Source organism: Chaetura pelagica, unplaced genomic scaffold, assembly GCF_000747805.2.
Source record: "Chaetura pelagica isolate M959 unplaced genomic scaffold, ChaPel_1.0 scaffold76, whole genome shotgun sequence".
In the NCBI taxonomy this organism is placed as follows: domain Eukaryota; kingdom Metazoa; phylum Chordata; class Aves; order Apodiformes; family Apodidae; genus Chaetura; species Chaetura pelagica.
In genome coordinates, this window is record NW_009970723.1 from 2,274,948 (window position 1) to 2,290,833 (window position 15,886).

Genomic DNA, 15,886 nt, shown 5'->3' on the forward strand with positions numbered 1-15,886 from the left:
TTTCAGCAGGTTTGAAAGGCTCTACCAGAAGCACCATCTGTCAGACTACAGCCAGTCACTCACCAGAACTCCTTTCTCTGACAAAGCCACAAACTACAAATTCCAGGGAAGTTCTTCTTTTTACTCCTCCCTCTCCTATGCCATGAAAAGGATGCCCCCATAATATACAGGACAAAGCAACATTTGTTGCAACCGTGAAGAGCCTAAAGCAATTACTACAACTTTCTCAAGACTCTTCTGATCTCCACACCAGACCTCATCCTCACTCTAAATTTTAAGCACTGGGTAACACAGACTTACACAACAAAGATCTATTTCCACACACCTAACAGGTGAAGACCGTAAGTCCCCACTCTAACTATGTATGAGACAGCTGGGTCACTCAGCAGACTGCACAGGAGACTTCAGCTGCAGACTAAAGCTCTGAAACAGGGTCATGTCATACAAGATTAATTTCCTTCTGCTTGTCCAAATAACATACAGCTGGAATTGCAGCCTAGTTTATTTCTCTTAGGCTTCTTAGGTTTTGATGTAGGTTTTTTTTTCCCCCCTGGTTAATTTGACTGTGAACTAGTGCAAGCACCTGATCCGATTTGAAAAGAAAGATGGAAAGTATTCATGCAAGATCCTGAAACCTGCTTTCACACAGCACCAGCCCAGTTGTGACATGCAGACAGCACACATGAAGTAAAGGCCACTGAGCTGTGCTGCCATTAGGGAAGTGCAGTGTGACCTAGAGCTGTATTTGACCTTCTGGTAAAGTTCAGGAGAGAAAAGTGCCTTGTTGCTGCAATGAGTTCTTGCTCACCTCAATGCACTAGACTGCAACTCTCTCAGAAACCTAGGGATCTGAGACAGAAAAGCCAAGGACAAGGCAACGCACCTCCCAAGCGCACCAGCCAAGTGCGACTGTTCCCCTTCCGTACCAAACCCTTCACACTTTGGAGAGACTGCTTCTTACCCAAGGTGAATGTTCCGTATGTGTTTCTGAATCCCTGCAGCTGTGCTCAGTACCTTCCCGCAGTTTTTCCACAGGCATTTGAACATCACCTTCATGGAGTTCTGGAAATTACAAGTAAAGCAACATTAGTTGCATGGGAGACATAGAAAACCAGACCACCAAAAAGAGATTACAATTACAAAACATTGTGCAGGTTCACAGCCTCTAATTCTGAATTTATAATGATGCAGTAGTCTCTGTCAACAGTGTCATCCTACTGAACAGAATCCCAATGGAAAGCCAAGGAGCCACTTGTTCCAAAGCTTTACCTTTCCGTGCTTGTTGGTATGGGTTTTTCATTTGCAAGTTCCTGTTTCTTCTGTCTCCCCACTAAAGGAGGCAGACAATGTAAAAACTTCCAACACGTCTTTGGAGCCTTTCAAAGAACAGCTGATGAGGACTTCTCCCTTAAGGCATCATCTTAAATGACGATTTTCCTAAAGCCAGCTCTTATGAATATTTCTGCTTGTGAATTTTGCAACATAGAGAAAATATTTGCTTGGAAAATTTATCTTCAGCAATGACAGAATTCACCTGATAGCTGGCAAAACCTGTTTTATTTCATTCAGAAGCTGCTATGACCAACACTTGGACAAGAGAATGAGAAGCCATCTGGCTGTGTTCAACATTTTAAAAAGAATATGTTTATAATTTCATTTTAATATTGTCATATTCTTTAATATAACTTCAGTGTCCTAAATTGAATTATCATTGATTTACAGCACAGCCAGGAAGGCTATAACCAGCCCAACCTTCAGTATTTTAAAGCCTGTGGAGAAAAATAGTCTTAATTTGAAGCACAGTATGTGGTAACAAAAACCAGAGATGCTGCAGAACTGCACAGGTTTTTTAAAAGCTAAATTTAACCCCAAACAAAACCTACTTTACAAATTTTAAATAAAAAAACCTAAATAATTTGTACATCTCAAAAATAATCTTCTCTATTAATACAGAACATGTTATTAAAGAAAACATGAGGAGCTTCAAAATACTTCAAAATGTTTCACTGTGCTACAATTTTAGTTACAAGTAAGTTTAAAAGAATACATTAATATAAAGCTCCATTTATTTTTTTTAAGTACCAAGAACATTCTTAAGAGTTAAGTACATGCTTTGCTGTGTCTTGAGCAAAAGCTGACTTGGTTTGGACCCTTTGGAACTGCATGCCAGTAGATGGTAAGTTTCAGCATCTGCTACAAGAATGGTGACTGGAATGTAATTTTCACAAATCACAGCTGATGGGCTTTCTAAAATACAAGCTGATTGTAGTAGTATGTTCTCATAATCACTTGGCAGTCTAACATCTCCTGTTTGAAAGCATGGATGCTAAGGGCTTTCAGATCTGTGGTACGTGATCATACTGTTTGTATGAAAACCTTCTACTTTGGAATCAATTGAACATAAATTCCCTCTAGAATTTTTTTCCTGATAATACAAATATATTCAAACAGATACAGAACTCTTTTTTCCTAAAATGAAATGTAATCTATCTAGTAATTCTGATAGATACATTTTTTACTCTAATACTAAATACTATCATTAGCTCAAAAACCCACAACTAACCACAGCAACAAGATGAAGACCATGCTGATCACTCACCTCCTATCTTAGGAATTCTGATATGACATCATGAACATCATATGCAGCTTTAAGAACACAGAATGGTTTAACATCAATCTCTAGTTTGATGGTAAAACCAATCTCCTAGCTCCACTGTGGTTTTGGTTATATTGTCAATACTATTATCAGTGAAAAAACTCATGCATTTTAATATAACCAAATAAAATCTCACTCAGTAGAAATACAGAACATAAACCATGCTACCATTTCTGACTAGTCAAAAAATTGCCTTATGAGGCTCAGTATTTTATTTAAGAAAATAATGGAGTATAAATGGTTTTGTAAAGAATAACTACACCAGTGAAAACTTTAAAGCAAGCAACTTTCTTGATGGCAAGTGGCTGCTAACATAACATTCCGCAAGCATGAAATGGAGGAAACTTTAGTAAGTAAAAGTAAGGTCACCCATCACTCAATTTCCAGGTATATTCCTTCTGATTTTTGCAGCCCTGAGGAAGATATAACCTGAACATATTTATTTCAGCTCCTCAAGGTGCAAAGCTGTACTCAGATAAAGCGCCATGCTAGGACAAGAATAAAGAAAACCTGCAGGTAATGCAGTTCATTTATAAAACAAAGTTTGGCAGGTTATGTTTTCATTTATCTAAATTAAACATTTGCATTCCAGAGCAAAATCCCTGCGAACCAGAACAGACAAAGTAACAGATCTGTGGTGGGTACATAAATAGAAATATTCGAAGACAACTTAGACAACAATAAAGATGAAGCTGCAAACCCATCTGTCTCATCTCAGCTGAGCAATAACTGATGCTAAGAAGCTCAACTTCAACTGAGAAGTATAAGGGAAACCTACATTCCTACTCCTTCCTACTTCCAAAACTGTCCCTGTCTTTAACAGTCAGCCCTAACTTATTATAATGAAGGTGTCCTGCAAAGTATTTTTTTTTCCTTTTTAGCAAGAAGCACAAATATTTTACACCCCTATCCCACAAATAAGGGCAGAACCGGGTGGGTGGGCAAATCATCATAGAATCATAGAATAAGCAACTTCTGGAGCAAAAGGATAAATCTGAACAGGTTTAAGTAACCATTAAAACTTCTTCCTGCTGGTGATGAAGCAATAAACTATCCCTGACTGCGCCAGAAATAAAGTCACCAAGGAGAATAAATTATCTTGTCTTTTTTCTATCTTACAAAAAGCCTTTTTTCATCTTGCTATGTAAAATCTGTCCTGTTGCGTTGGGAGGGAAGGAAACTTGGACTACTGCCATCTCTTTGTTTTCTTTTTCTTCGAGAGGAGGTTGCTTGCAAGTGTAACAATGCTTTTCAGGGGTTCATTTTGGGCTCTTTTTTTGTTTGTTTGTTTGTTTTTCACATTGTGTTTTATTTAGTCTGCTTTTGCAGACTTCTACCAGAGATAAATTTGGCCACTGCTAATAACATATCAAAAGCTATCAAGTTTGATCTCTTTCTCCTCTTTTCACTCCATATGTTTGCACAGAGAAGGCTCCAAGCTATTAAGGTATCTGACATGCTGTCAGACAAACAGCACTTTCAGAGAACAATAAGTATTAAGGCCATATCCTGTTTCTGTGAAGACATGTTAAGGCTGCCTGTTGCATCCTGCACACAGAGAATGTGCCAAAGTAGGATAGAAATCCCTTGAATGGCCAGAGACAACATCTTCTGGAAATCACTCTAGTGTTTTCTGAGCAGGAGGCTCTGTAGAACCTCACCATCTGCCAGCAAATATGTGGTGCTGATGGCAGCGCGTGTGTGCAGCAGGTGACTGGGTTCCATGAGACACCGTGACTAGGCTAAGTACCTACATTAATTGGATGCCAAGGAGGGCATCCACAAATACAGAGCTGTTTGGCTGAGCTGATCATTTCTCACAGCAAAAGAAGTCTACCAACACTGTATCTGCCCATGGGAATGGAATTTAACATGTGGCTAACCTTTCTCTTCCTAGGAATGGGTTCATCAAAGAGAAGGTTGCTTGTTTCACCTTCATCAATACCATCATCTGCCTGGGAAGGAGTCCGAAAAGCTTTGAAGCTATCAGCTGACAGAGGTGGAGATGGTGTGGATGGGTTGGACTGGTCACTGGGAGCATTCCAGCTCCAGTATCCACTGCTGCTGGTACTAGAAGGCACAAATCCTCCTTCTTTCCAAGATCCATTTAGGGATTCTGTCAAGAACAACAACAGTCATCATTACAACAATACCATGTGTTAAGGCTTAGATGCTATGTGGGTAACTAACTGTATTTTCAATAAAGTGGAAGTGTTGGATGTAGAGAGAACAACCAGATCTATCCCACTGCACACAGATTACATATTCCACACCTGATTTTTCATGTGTTTTTATATGAAAAAAAGTATTTATCTAAAAAGAAATGCTGTTTTTGGAAAAATAACCTGTTCTGGAGCATAAATCACAATAAGCAGTCAAATATTTCATGCATGATTAAGGGAAAACATTCAAATATATCCTCAACTTTCAGAAGGAACACACAACTGTGGTGGGGTGTCAGAGCAAGCTCCAAGGCACCAACAGGAGATCCCCCAGGAAGGGGACACACACCGTGAGCCCGAGAAAACTAACTAGATCTGCAAAACATGACTGCCATCCCAGTACTAAAACACTGAAGAAAACTGTAATTACACTTGTAACGGTCTTGTCATTTCTCAGTGTACACCCCTCTAAACTGAATTTCTAACTGAGGTGGCATGTATTCTTGGAAGGATATCCTTGTTTCTGCATGCAGGTGTATTGTTAAGCCTCTGGTTTCAGAAGTGGGACATGCAGATACGGGATCACCTCCACACCTACTTGATGTAGGAACCTCCTCCTAACTGCAGCTGTTGCCCTGACATGAGGTGGTAAGAAAATGCTCAAACTAACAGGTTACTCTGCAACACGCGGGTGGGAGTAAGAGCACTGCTTTCACAGTCTGAGACACGGCTTCAGTCATGCTTCGTCTGCTGAGGTCCTCAGGCGTTACATATTGGCATGCCACCCCTCCCAATCCCTAAGAGGCTTTTGGCAGGAGAGGAGTTTGCAGGCCATCAGCTCAGCAAGGTTATGTCCTGAGCATGTCCAGCAGTGCAATCATGGGCAGCTCTGCCTGAAGTTTCAGGTTCTCACAGGGCTCAAGCAGATGCATAGGGATAGTTTAGGTGCAGCTTCTCCCTAACTCAGGCATCTGAAGCTTTTCCAAAGGACACCGTAGGTGCCTGGGTATTGCACAATACCCAACTTTAGAGCTGCCAAGCAAATAACATCTTATCTCATTGTGAAACGTTATTTAGATGTGAGACAGGGAGTCTTTTCAAGCCAGTGCCTGCCTTTAAGTGTTCTGCAGAAGCCACTCCTTCATTCCTTCTCAGTTTCTTACAGATAAATTTAACTAATGACATCAGCAAGACAATAATGTCCACCACCTGCTACCAAAAGCTTAACCCAAAACCAATGTTTTTTTTTTTTTTTTTTTTCCTTCTCCTTATTCAGTTTGTTTTGAATAAACCCCTTAATCTTTAGTATCAGCCGCTCACAAAACAGAATGCAGTCCTCCATCACATAAGCCCATGCATAAAAATACTCCCTTGCAAAGGCAGCAGCCAAGTCCCTGCACTTGTTGATCTGTGCCACAGAGCATAAATAGGATCAACTCTCCCTCTCCCCACCAATTCCTCTTTGGAAAAGGATGTATACATTTCCGGTAGCTATTAATGTAATGAATACAAAAGTCATGTTTTGGTTCATGATTACAGCCTTCATGGGACTGTAATAGAGGTGGGTTTTGTTTCTTTTAAGTATTTGTTCTTGAGTCTTGTGCTGAAGCCAAGAATTTGAATAAACCCCTTAATCTTTAGTATCAGCCGCTCACAAAACAGAATGCAGTCCTCCATCACATAAGCCCATGCATAAAAATACTCCCTTGCAAAGGCAGCAGCCAAGTCCCTGCACTTGTTGATCTGTGCCACAGAGCATAAATAGGATCAACTCTCCCTCTCCCCACCAATTCCTCTTTGGAAAAGGATGTATACATTTCCGGTAGCTATTAATGTAATGAATACAAAAGTCATGTTTTGGTTCATGATTACAGCCTTCATGGGACTGTAATAGAGGTGGGTTTTGTTTCTTTTAAGTATTTGTTCTTGAGTCTTGTGCTGAAGCCAAGAAGTACATCTGGTATCATCTTGTGACCTTAGCATAGCTTAAAATTTCCATTTCTTCAGAAAAACAAAGGAAACAGCACGCTTCAGCTACTACTTTCTGACACATTTATGATGGTACTTTGTATTTCAGGGTTTACAGTCCCTCATCACCTTGCTGACAAAGAGATCTAAATCAAGAACATTTTTAAAGTAGGATGGAAAAGTCTAAATGAGGTTGACAACAGGGAAAAAAACAAACACTGGTTCTCATTAATACTAACAAATCTGTCAATGTAAAAAAGTTTAAAATATAAATAAATGCAACTTACTCTTATTTTGGGGCTCTTTTCACATTGCTGGTGTTGCGTGAAAGAGAACCAGACCAATTATTACTCAGCTGCAGGGAAACAAGGGCCAAACTCTGATCCAGTTTACGTGGGTGATCATTCCCAGTAATTTCAGCACAGTTCAGACTTTAATACTAATGGTAGTGTTATTTTTTCATTTGCTTCTAGGCAAAATTTCATTTGTTTAAACAAATGTTCCTTTAATTACACTGCTACTTACTGCCCTTTTTTGGAAAAGGATGTAGAAAGAATTAATCGTTAGTACATTTGTTGTGCATATTACTAAGATCAGAGCCTACCCTTTCATCACCAAAAAAACATTAAATTATCATATCCGTGCACCTTTATTTAAGTCTTTATTAAGTCTTCACTCAGGCAAAATTAAGATATTTAGGGAGAAGGTGCCCAAAAACAGCTTCAAAATCTTGACTGCGACTACTGAAAACGTGAATTGTTTTTTCAGGCTAGTCTTCCCAGATTTTGGGAAATAAGCAGACAAGCTACATGAAGAAATATCAAAGGCTACCATTTACCTATTAGCAATTCAAACGGGCATGTTTGGAAGACCTTCCCCGTCGACACCCACTAGCTGATGTGCACTGCCACTCCTGACAAGTGTCATCTGCTCAAAGGGTCTCAGGTGGCAGATACCACATTGCCCCACACTGGAGCACCTGCTTGTGATTGGGGCTGCAACGTGGGGCATATGTGTACCTTGATCACTCTAAATCCCTGCCTGTCACATCAGCACAAATCCATCTTTATCTGTGGTTTTGGCCGTGAGCTGAGCAGCTAGAGAGCCAGCATGTTTTTACCCTTCCACTGGCCTTCCTTAGGGGCTAGCAATCTCCAGCCCTGAGGAAGGACAGTCCCTGGGGATGTCACTGTCAGAGGTTTCCCAGGGCTCCTCAGAGCACTGGTACTCCATAAATACTTTTGGTGTTCAACAATGGCAAGCACACGAACAGGAACCATGTGCATTCGAGGCTAGAATTCCAGCTAAATAGATAAAACTTACATTTTTCTGGAAATAAATGGAAAAACCACAGTATTTGCTCAAAAATCTTTAAAGCTGGGACATTTGGTACAAATTCCTTTTAAGAACAACATTTAATGGATTGCCCCTGTTTTCATGAAGAAATGCGAAGACTGCTTCCCTATTAACTCACATCATGTACATACTCCTCAAAGTCCTCAAATTATTTACAGTAAGAGGGCATTTACTGCCTATTTAACAATAAAAAAGTGAGTAAAAAAAGCCAGACTCCTAGAGGCAATGCTGAGACATCCTAACATGGGTGTCCTAATTTAAATTATACTTTAAAAAAGTAACATTGAAAAACTCTTGTAACTCAAGTCAAGCTTGCAGAGATTATCAGACCATCCTGAGAACCATTATGCAGTACATGCTGAACAACCAAGCTATCAGGCCCAGTCAGCATGGGTTCATGAAGGGCAGGTCCTGTTTGACTAGCCTCATCTCCTTCTATGACAGGGTGATCTACATACTGTGTGAGGGAAGGGCTGTGGATGTTGTCTACCTTGACTTTAGCAAGCCCTTTGACAAGGTTTCCCACAGCATTCTCCTGGAGAAGCTGGCTGCTCATGGCTTGGATGTGCACACGCTTTGCTGGATGAAAAACTGGTTGGATGGCCAGGCCCAAAGAGTTGTGTTCAATGGAGTTAAATCCAGTTGGTGACTGGTCATGAGTGGTGTTCCCCAGGGTGCAGTGCTGGGGCTGCTCCTGTTTAACATCTTTATTGATGATTTGGATGAGGGGATAGAGTGCACCCTCAGTAAGTTTGCAGATGACACTAAGCGGAGTGGGAGTGTCAATCTGCTTGAGGGCAGGAAGGCTCTGCAGAGGGATTTAGACAGGCTTGATTGATCGGCCAAGGCCTATTGCATGAGTTTCAATAAGGTCAAATGTTGGGTCCTGCACTTCGGCCACAACAACCCCCAGCAGCACTAGAGGCTTGGGAAGGAGTGGCTGGAGAGCTGCCCAGCAGAGAGGGACCTGGGGGTGCTGATTGACAGCTGGCTGAACATGAGCCAGCAGTGTGCCCAAGTGGCCAAGAAGGCCAACAGCATCCTGGCCTGCATCAGGAATAGTGTGACCAGCAGGACCAGGGAGGTGATCCTGCCCCTCAGCCTTGGTGAGGCCGCACCTTGAGTACTGTGTGCAGTTTGCGGTGCTACAGTATAAGAAGGACATCAAGGTGCTGGAGAGGGTGCAGAGAAGGGCAACTATGCTGATTAGGGGTCTGGAGAACAGGTCTTATGAGGAGAGGCTGAGGGACCTGGGGCTGTTCAGCCTAGAGAAGAGGCTGAGGGGAGACCTCATTGCTCTCTACAACTACCTGAGAGGAGGTTGTGGTGAGGTGGGTGTTGGCCTCTTCTCCCTAGTGACTAGAGATAGGACAAGAGGAAATGGAGTCAAGCTGCACGAGGGGAGGTTCAGATTGGATATTAGGAAAAATTTCTTCAGAGGAAGAGGGGTGAGGCATTGGAACAGGCTGCCCAGGGAGGTGGTGGACTCACCGTCCCTGGACGTTTTAAATAAACGGGTAAACGTGGTGTTCCAGGAGATAGATGGTTTAGTGGTCACGGGGGTGTAGCTGATGGTTGGACTTGGTGATCTTCAAGGTCTTTTCCAGTCTTAATAATTCTATGATTAATTGTATTTCATTAGTAATTTCATTATTACCACTAACTTCTTAGATTTATTTTGTCTTCCACTATTCCACAAATGGAGTAGTCTTTTAAGGGATTATGGATGTGATGATGGTAGATCACCAGAGAGTTACAAAAGGCACAGGAATTGAGTGTCTAATCCTGCATCAGCAAAACTAGATGTGTTGCTGTGCAGACCATTAGTGCACAGCTTCTCAGCCAGGGGCTGTGATCTGAAAGTGCTTTGCTTTATCATAGGGCTGAGTAAAAACTCATCTGATTTTCATGGGGTGGGGACATGAACAAGTGCTGTCGTGTTTACTGCATATTTGCAAATGCAAATAAGCTGTTTGGAAAATTGGCATTTTAGTGAGGATAAGAGACCTTCTGCAGCCTTCATGTCCCATTCATGAAAGGAGGCATCTCCCATTTCATAAACTGGATGCACTCTAAGTTTACAGAAAATGTTTCTTCCAATTTCTGCTAATGTTGCACCACAGTCCTTGCACTCCAAATACAAGGTCCTGCATTTGGGTTGGGGCAATCTTCAGTACCAACACAGGTTGGGGGGATGAAGGGATAGAGAGCAGCCCTGAGAAAAAGGACTTAGGGGCACTGGTGGATGAAAAACTGGACATAAGCCAGCAATGTTCGCTTGCAGCCCAGAGAGCCAACTGCATCCTGGGCTACATCAAGAGAAGTGGCCAGCAGGGCCAGGGAGGGGATTCTGCCCCTCTGCTCTGGTGAGACCCCACCTGGAATACAGCATGCAGTTCGGAGCCCTCAGCACAAGACAGACATAGACGTGTTGAAGCAGGCCCAGAGGTGGGCACAAAAATGGTGAGAGGACTAGAATACCTCTTCTGAGAAGACAGGCTGAGAGAGTTGGGGTTGTTCAGCCCAGAAAAGAGAAGACTTCAAGGAGGCCTTATTGTGGCCTTTCAGTACTTAAAGTAGGCTTGTAAGAAAGAACAGACAAACTTTTTAGCAGGGTCTGTAGTGGCAGGACAAGGGGTATTGGTTTTAAACTAGAAAAGGGTGTATTTATAATAGAGCATACAAAGAATTTTTTTACCATTAGGATGGTAAAAGACTGCAGCAGTTTGCCCAGAGGGGTGGTAGATGCCCCATCCCTGGAAACATTAAAAGTCAGTTTGGACAGGGCTCTGAGCAACCTGATCTAGCTGAAGATGCCATGCTTATTGCAGTGGGGTTGGACTAGATGACCTTTAAAGGTTCCTTCCTACTGAAACTATTCTATGATTTTATGATAGGTCAGAGCAAAGTTCAGTATGATTCCTAGCACGGGTCACTGCCAGAAGACAGCCACTTACCCCTCGTCCTCCACTGCAGCCACAACTCCTGAGAACAAGCCCCATGCACACAGCCGTGGCACATCTGCTCAGAGCCCCTACCCAGGTGCGGAATACTTACCATTGGGTCGGACAGGAGGGCTGCGGACCAAAGGGCTGGTGGATAAACTGGTGAGTACCATGGCTGCTGTTACTTTATCCATGTCCAGTTCTTCTGAAGATTTTCTGAAACAGGGAATGGAAGGCAGGAAACACATCAGCAAATATTTAACTTTTAAAAAAGGTCTTGGATATCTGTTATAATCAGCTAATATCTGAATCTGTCACCCATCAGGTCTTCTTGCCTGCAGAGCAGTATTTCACTCAGAATGCCAAATTCCTCTGGGCTCAGAAGACCTCTTCTCAGGATGACACAGAAACACTACATTTTCTGGAGAACAATCCTGCCAAATGATTTTCCAATTACCTGATATCCCAATACGAAAATCCTGTCTCTGAGAAACATGCAGTTGCTCTGTAGTCCACTCCTCCAAGACTACAACTGTCCCTACTCCTTTATCCAGCTGCTGCTGAATCACAAATATTGCACTTCTGCAATATATGAGGATAAAATACACTAGAGAAGCCAATCTCTAGTGTTTGCAATCAGCCTTTTTGCAGAATCATAGAACAGTTTTGCCTGGAAGGTACTTTCAAGATCACTAAGTTCCAACCCCCCTGCCATGGGCAGGACACCTCCCACTAGACTAGGTTGCTCAAAGTCCCATCCAACCTGACCTGGGAAAGGGACAACTGGCTACCGGACACGCCTACACCACTAACTCACTGCCAGGACAGCTGGCTGCCAAGCAGCATGTGGCACTCCTGTAGCACCATGAACAGAACCTCGAGGAGCCGGTGGCTCTGCTCACTGTGCTCTGAGTTGCTTTTATCTCAGTGTTATTTTTTCATGTTATGAATTGTGTGACTCATACACTCCCCTATATGCACATAGTTTCCTTGGAAAAATCAGACACCATGAGCAGCTCTGCCTGTCCCCAAGGTTCTGATCATGGTGCTGAATGATTGCCACCCGCGTGCAGCTGTACTGGCGGTGAGTTGGCGCTGCAGAAGTGTCTGGCAGCCAGCTGGTGGCAGCCAGTTGTCCCAGACCTACCTGAAATTGAACACCTCCAGTGATGAGGCATCCACAACTTCTCTGGGCAACATGTGCCAGCATCTCACTTCCCTCACACTAAAGAACCTCCTCCTAATGTGTAACCTAAACCCATCCTCTTCCAATTTTAAACCATCCTCTCTCACCCTATTGCTTCATGCCCTTGTGAAAAGTCCCAACAGGCTGCCCAGGGAGGTGGTGGACTCACCGTCCCTGGACGTTTTAAAAAAACAGGTAAACGTGGTGTTCCAGGAGATAGATGGTTTAGTGGTCACGGGGGTGTAGCTGATGGTTGGACTTGGTGATCTTCAAGGTCTTTTCCAGTCTTAATAATTCTATGATTAATTGTATTTCATTAGTAATTTCATTATTACCACTAACTTCTTAGATTTATTTTGTCTTCCACTATTCCACAAATGGAGTAGTCTTTTAAGGGATTATGGATGTGATGATGGTAGATCACCAGAGAGTTACAAAAGGCACAGGAATTGAGTGTCTAATCCTGCATCAGCAAAACTAGATGTGTTGCTGTGCAGACCATTAGTGCACAGCTTCTCAGCCAGGGGCTGTGATCTGAAAGTGCTTTGCTTTATCATAGGGCTGAGTAAAAACTCATCTGATTTTCATGGGGTGGGGACATGAACAAGTGCTGTCGTGTTTACTGCATATTTGCAAATGCAAATAAGCTGTTTGGAAAATTGGCATTTTAGTGAGGATAAGAGACCTTCTGCAGCCTTCATGTCCCATTCATGAAAGGAGGCATCTCCCATTTCATAAACTGGATGCACTCTAAGTTTACAGAAAATGTTTCTTCCAATTTCTGCTAATGTTGCACCACAGTCCTTGCACTCCAAATACAAGGTCCTGCATTTGGGTTGGGGCAATCTTCAGTACCAACACAGGTTGGGGGGATGAAGGGATAGAGAGCAGCCCTGAGAAAAAGGACTTAGGGGCACTGGTGGATGAAAAACTGGACATAAGCCAGCAATGTTCGCTTGCAGCCCAGAGAGCCAACTGCATCCTGGGCTACATCAAGAGAAGTGGCCAGCAGGGCCAGGGAGGGGATTCTGCCCCTCTGCTCTGGTGAGACCCCACCTGGAATACAGCATGCAGTTCGGAGCCCTCAGCACAAGACAGACATAGACGTGTTGAAGCAGGCCCAGAGGTGGGCACAAAAATGGTGAGAGGACTAGAACACCTCTTCTGAGAAGACAGGCTGAGAGAGTTGGGGTTGTTCAGCCCAGAAAAGAGAAGACTTCAAGGAGGCCTTATTGTGGCCTTTCAGTACTTAAAGTAGGCTTGTAAGAAAGAACAGACAAACTTTTTAGCAGGGTCTGTAGTGGCAGGACAAGGGGTATTGGTTTTAAACTAGAAAAGGGTGTATTTATAATAGAGCATACAAAGAATTTTTTTACCATTAGGATGGTAAAAGACTGCAGCAGTTTGCCCAGAGGGGTGGTAGATGCCCCATCCCTGGAAACATTAAAAGTCAGTTTGGACAGGGCTCTGAGCAACCTGATCTAGCTGAAGATGCCATGCTTATTGCAGTGGGGTTGGACTAGATGACCTTTAAAGGTTCCTTCCTACTGAAACTATTCTATGATTTTATGATAGGTCAGAGCAAAGTTCAGTATGATTCCTAGCACGGGTCACTGCCAGAAGACAGCCACTTACCCCTCGTCCTCCACTGCAGCCACAACTCCTGAGAACAAGCCCCATGCACACAGCCGTGGCACATCTGCTCAGAGCCCCTACCCAGGTGCGGAATACTTACCATTGGGTCGGACAGGAGGGCTGCGGACCAAAGGGCTGGTGGATAAACTGGTGAGTACCATGGCTGCTGTTACTTTATCCATGTCCAGTTCTTCTGAAGATTTTCTGAAACAGGGAATGGAAGGCAGGAAACACATCAGCAAATATTTAACTTTTAAAAAAGGTCTTGGATATCTGTTATAATCAGCTAATATCTGAATCTGTCACCCATCAGGTCTTCTTGCCTGCAGAGCAGTATTTCACTCAGAATGCCAAATTCCTCTGGGCTCAGAAGACCTCTTCTCAGGATGACACAGAAACACTACATTTTCTGGAGAACAATCCTGCCAAATGATTTTCCAATTACCTGATATCCCAATACGAAAATCCTGTCTCTGAGAAACATGCAGTTGCTCTGTAGTCCACTCCTCCAAGACTACAACTGTCCCTACTCCTTTATCCAGCTGCTGCTGAATCACAAATATTGCACTTCTGCAATATATGAGGATAAAATACACTAGAGAAGCCAATCTCTAGTGTTTGCAATCAGCCTTTTTGCAGAATCATAGAACAGTTTTGCCTGGAAGGTACTTTCAAGATCACTAAGTTCCAACCCCCCTGCCATGGGCAGGACACCTCCCACTAGACTAGGTTGCTCAAAGTCCCATCCAACCTGACCTGGGAAAGGGACAACTGGCTACCGGACACGCCTACACCACTAACTCACTGCCAGGACAGCTGGCTGCCAAGCAGCATGTGGCACTCCTGTAGCACCATGAACAGAACCTCGAGGAGCCGGTGGCTCTGCTCACTGTGCTCTGAGTTGCTTTTATCTCAGTGTTATTTTTTCATGTTATGAATTGTGTGACTCATACACTCCCCTATATGCACATAGTTTCCTTGGAAAAATCAGACACCATGAGCAGCTCTGCCTGTCCCCAAGGTTCTGATCATGGTGCTGAATGATTGCCACCCGCGTGCAGCTGTACTGGCGGTGAGTTGGCGCTGCAGAAGTGTCTGGCAGCCAGCTGGTGGCAGCCAGTTGTCCCAGACCTACCTGAAATTGAACACCTCCAGTGATGAGGCATCCACAACTTCTCTGGGCAACATGTGCCAGCATCTCACTTCCCTCACACTAAAGAACCTCCTCCTAATGTGTAACCTAAACCCATCCTCTTCCAATTTTAAACCATCCTCTCTCACCCTATTGCTTCATGCCCTTGTGAAAAGTCCCTCCCAAGCATTCCTGTAAGCGCCCTTCAGGCTGCTAGAAGGTCTCCCCAGAGCTTTCTCTACTCTAGGCTGAACATCCCAACTCTCTCAGCTTGTCATCACAGGAGAGCTGCTCCAGACCTTCCAACATGGCTCTTCCATGTGTGTGGCAACAGGAATAACTTGCTCCTGTCCAGGCCTCTGCAGAATTTCAAAATCACACTACTGCAGTTTTTGCAAGCGTTTGCCAAATTGATGCCAATAAGTCAAAGTCTACACTCAGAGCTAATCCCAAAGTTCTTCCAAATAGTCTATAATTTTAACTTTTAGTTCTTCTGTATTGATGGCTTTTCCCCCTGCTGTGACTCAGACTGCTGGTCTGAAAAACTAACCTTTGCTCGAAATAATTTTGTCACTAATGCCCCAAAACTGTCAGCATTGGCATCTGTGCCCACAGTGAGAGTTCTCACAGGTACGCAAGGGACAGGAATGGTCATGAGACCATCCCCTGCCATATCTAGCCACGCTAAACCACACTCTTGAAATTACTGGAATGCTTTTTTCTACCTGATTCAACTTAACAGGTTTTCAATATGGAAAGCCCAAATAAATAAAACTTTGACCTTTTTCTCTGCTTATTTTGAATCACAGTAATTTTTACTACTTACTGCTCCTCAGCTGCATCCAG

General features: G+C 43.2%; 2 protein-coding genes across 2 annotated transcripts in view; both read right to left on the bottom strand.

Moving 5' to 3' along the window:
- LOC104396547 (zinc finger protein 704-like) overlaps positions 1-15,886 on the bottom strand; it is a 71,447-nt gene that overhangs the window by 11,749 nt on the left and 43,812 nt on the right. The window contains exons 2-4 of the mRNA XM_010006397.1: positions 14,009-14,112; positions 4,540-4,772; positions 962-1,062 (exon numbers count right to left, since the gene is read on the bottom strand). Of these exons, the coding sequence (XP_010004699.1) occupies positions 962-1,062; positions 4,540-4,772; positions 14,009-14,112 (438 nt within the window). The remainder of the gene's footprint in view (positions 1-961; positions 1,063-4,539; positions 4,773-14,008; positions 14,113-15,886) is intronic.
- On the bottom strand, positions 11,096-12,287 carry LOC104396623 (zinc finger protein 704-like). Its single transcript, XM_010006481.1, has 3 exons — positions 12,235-12,287; positions 11,200-11,303; positions 11,096-11,127 (listed from the first exon to the last, which is right to left on the bottom strand). The coding sequence occupies exons 1-3, from the start codon at positions 12,285-12,287 to the stop codon at positions 11,096-11,098; spliced, it is 189 nt and encodes a 62-aa protein (XP_010004783.1).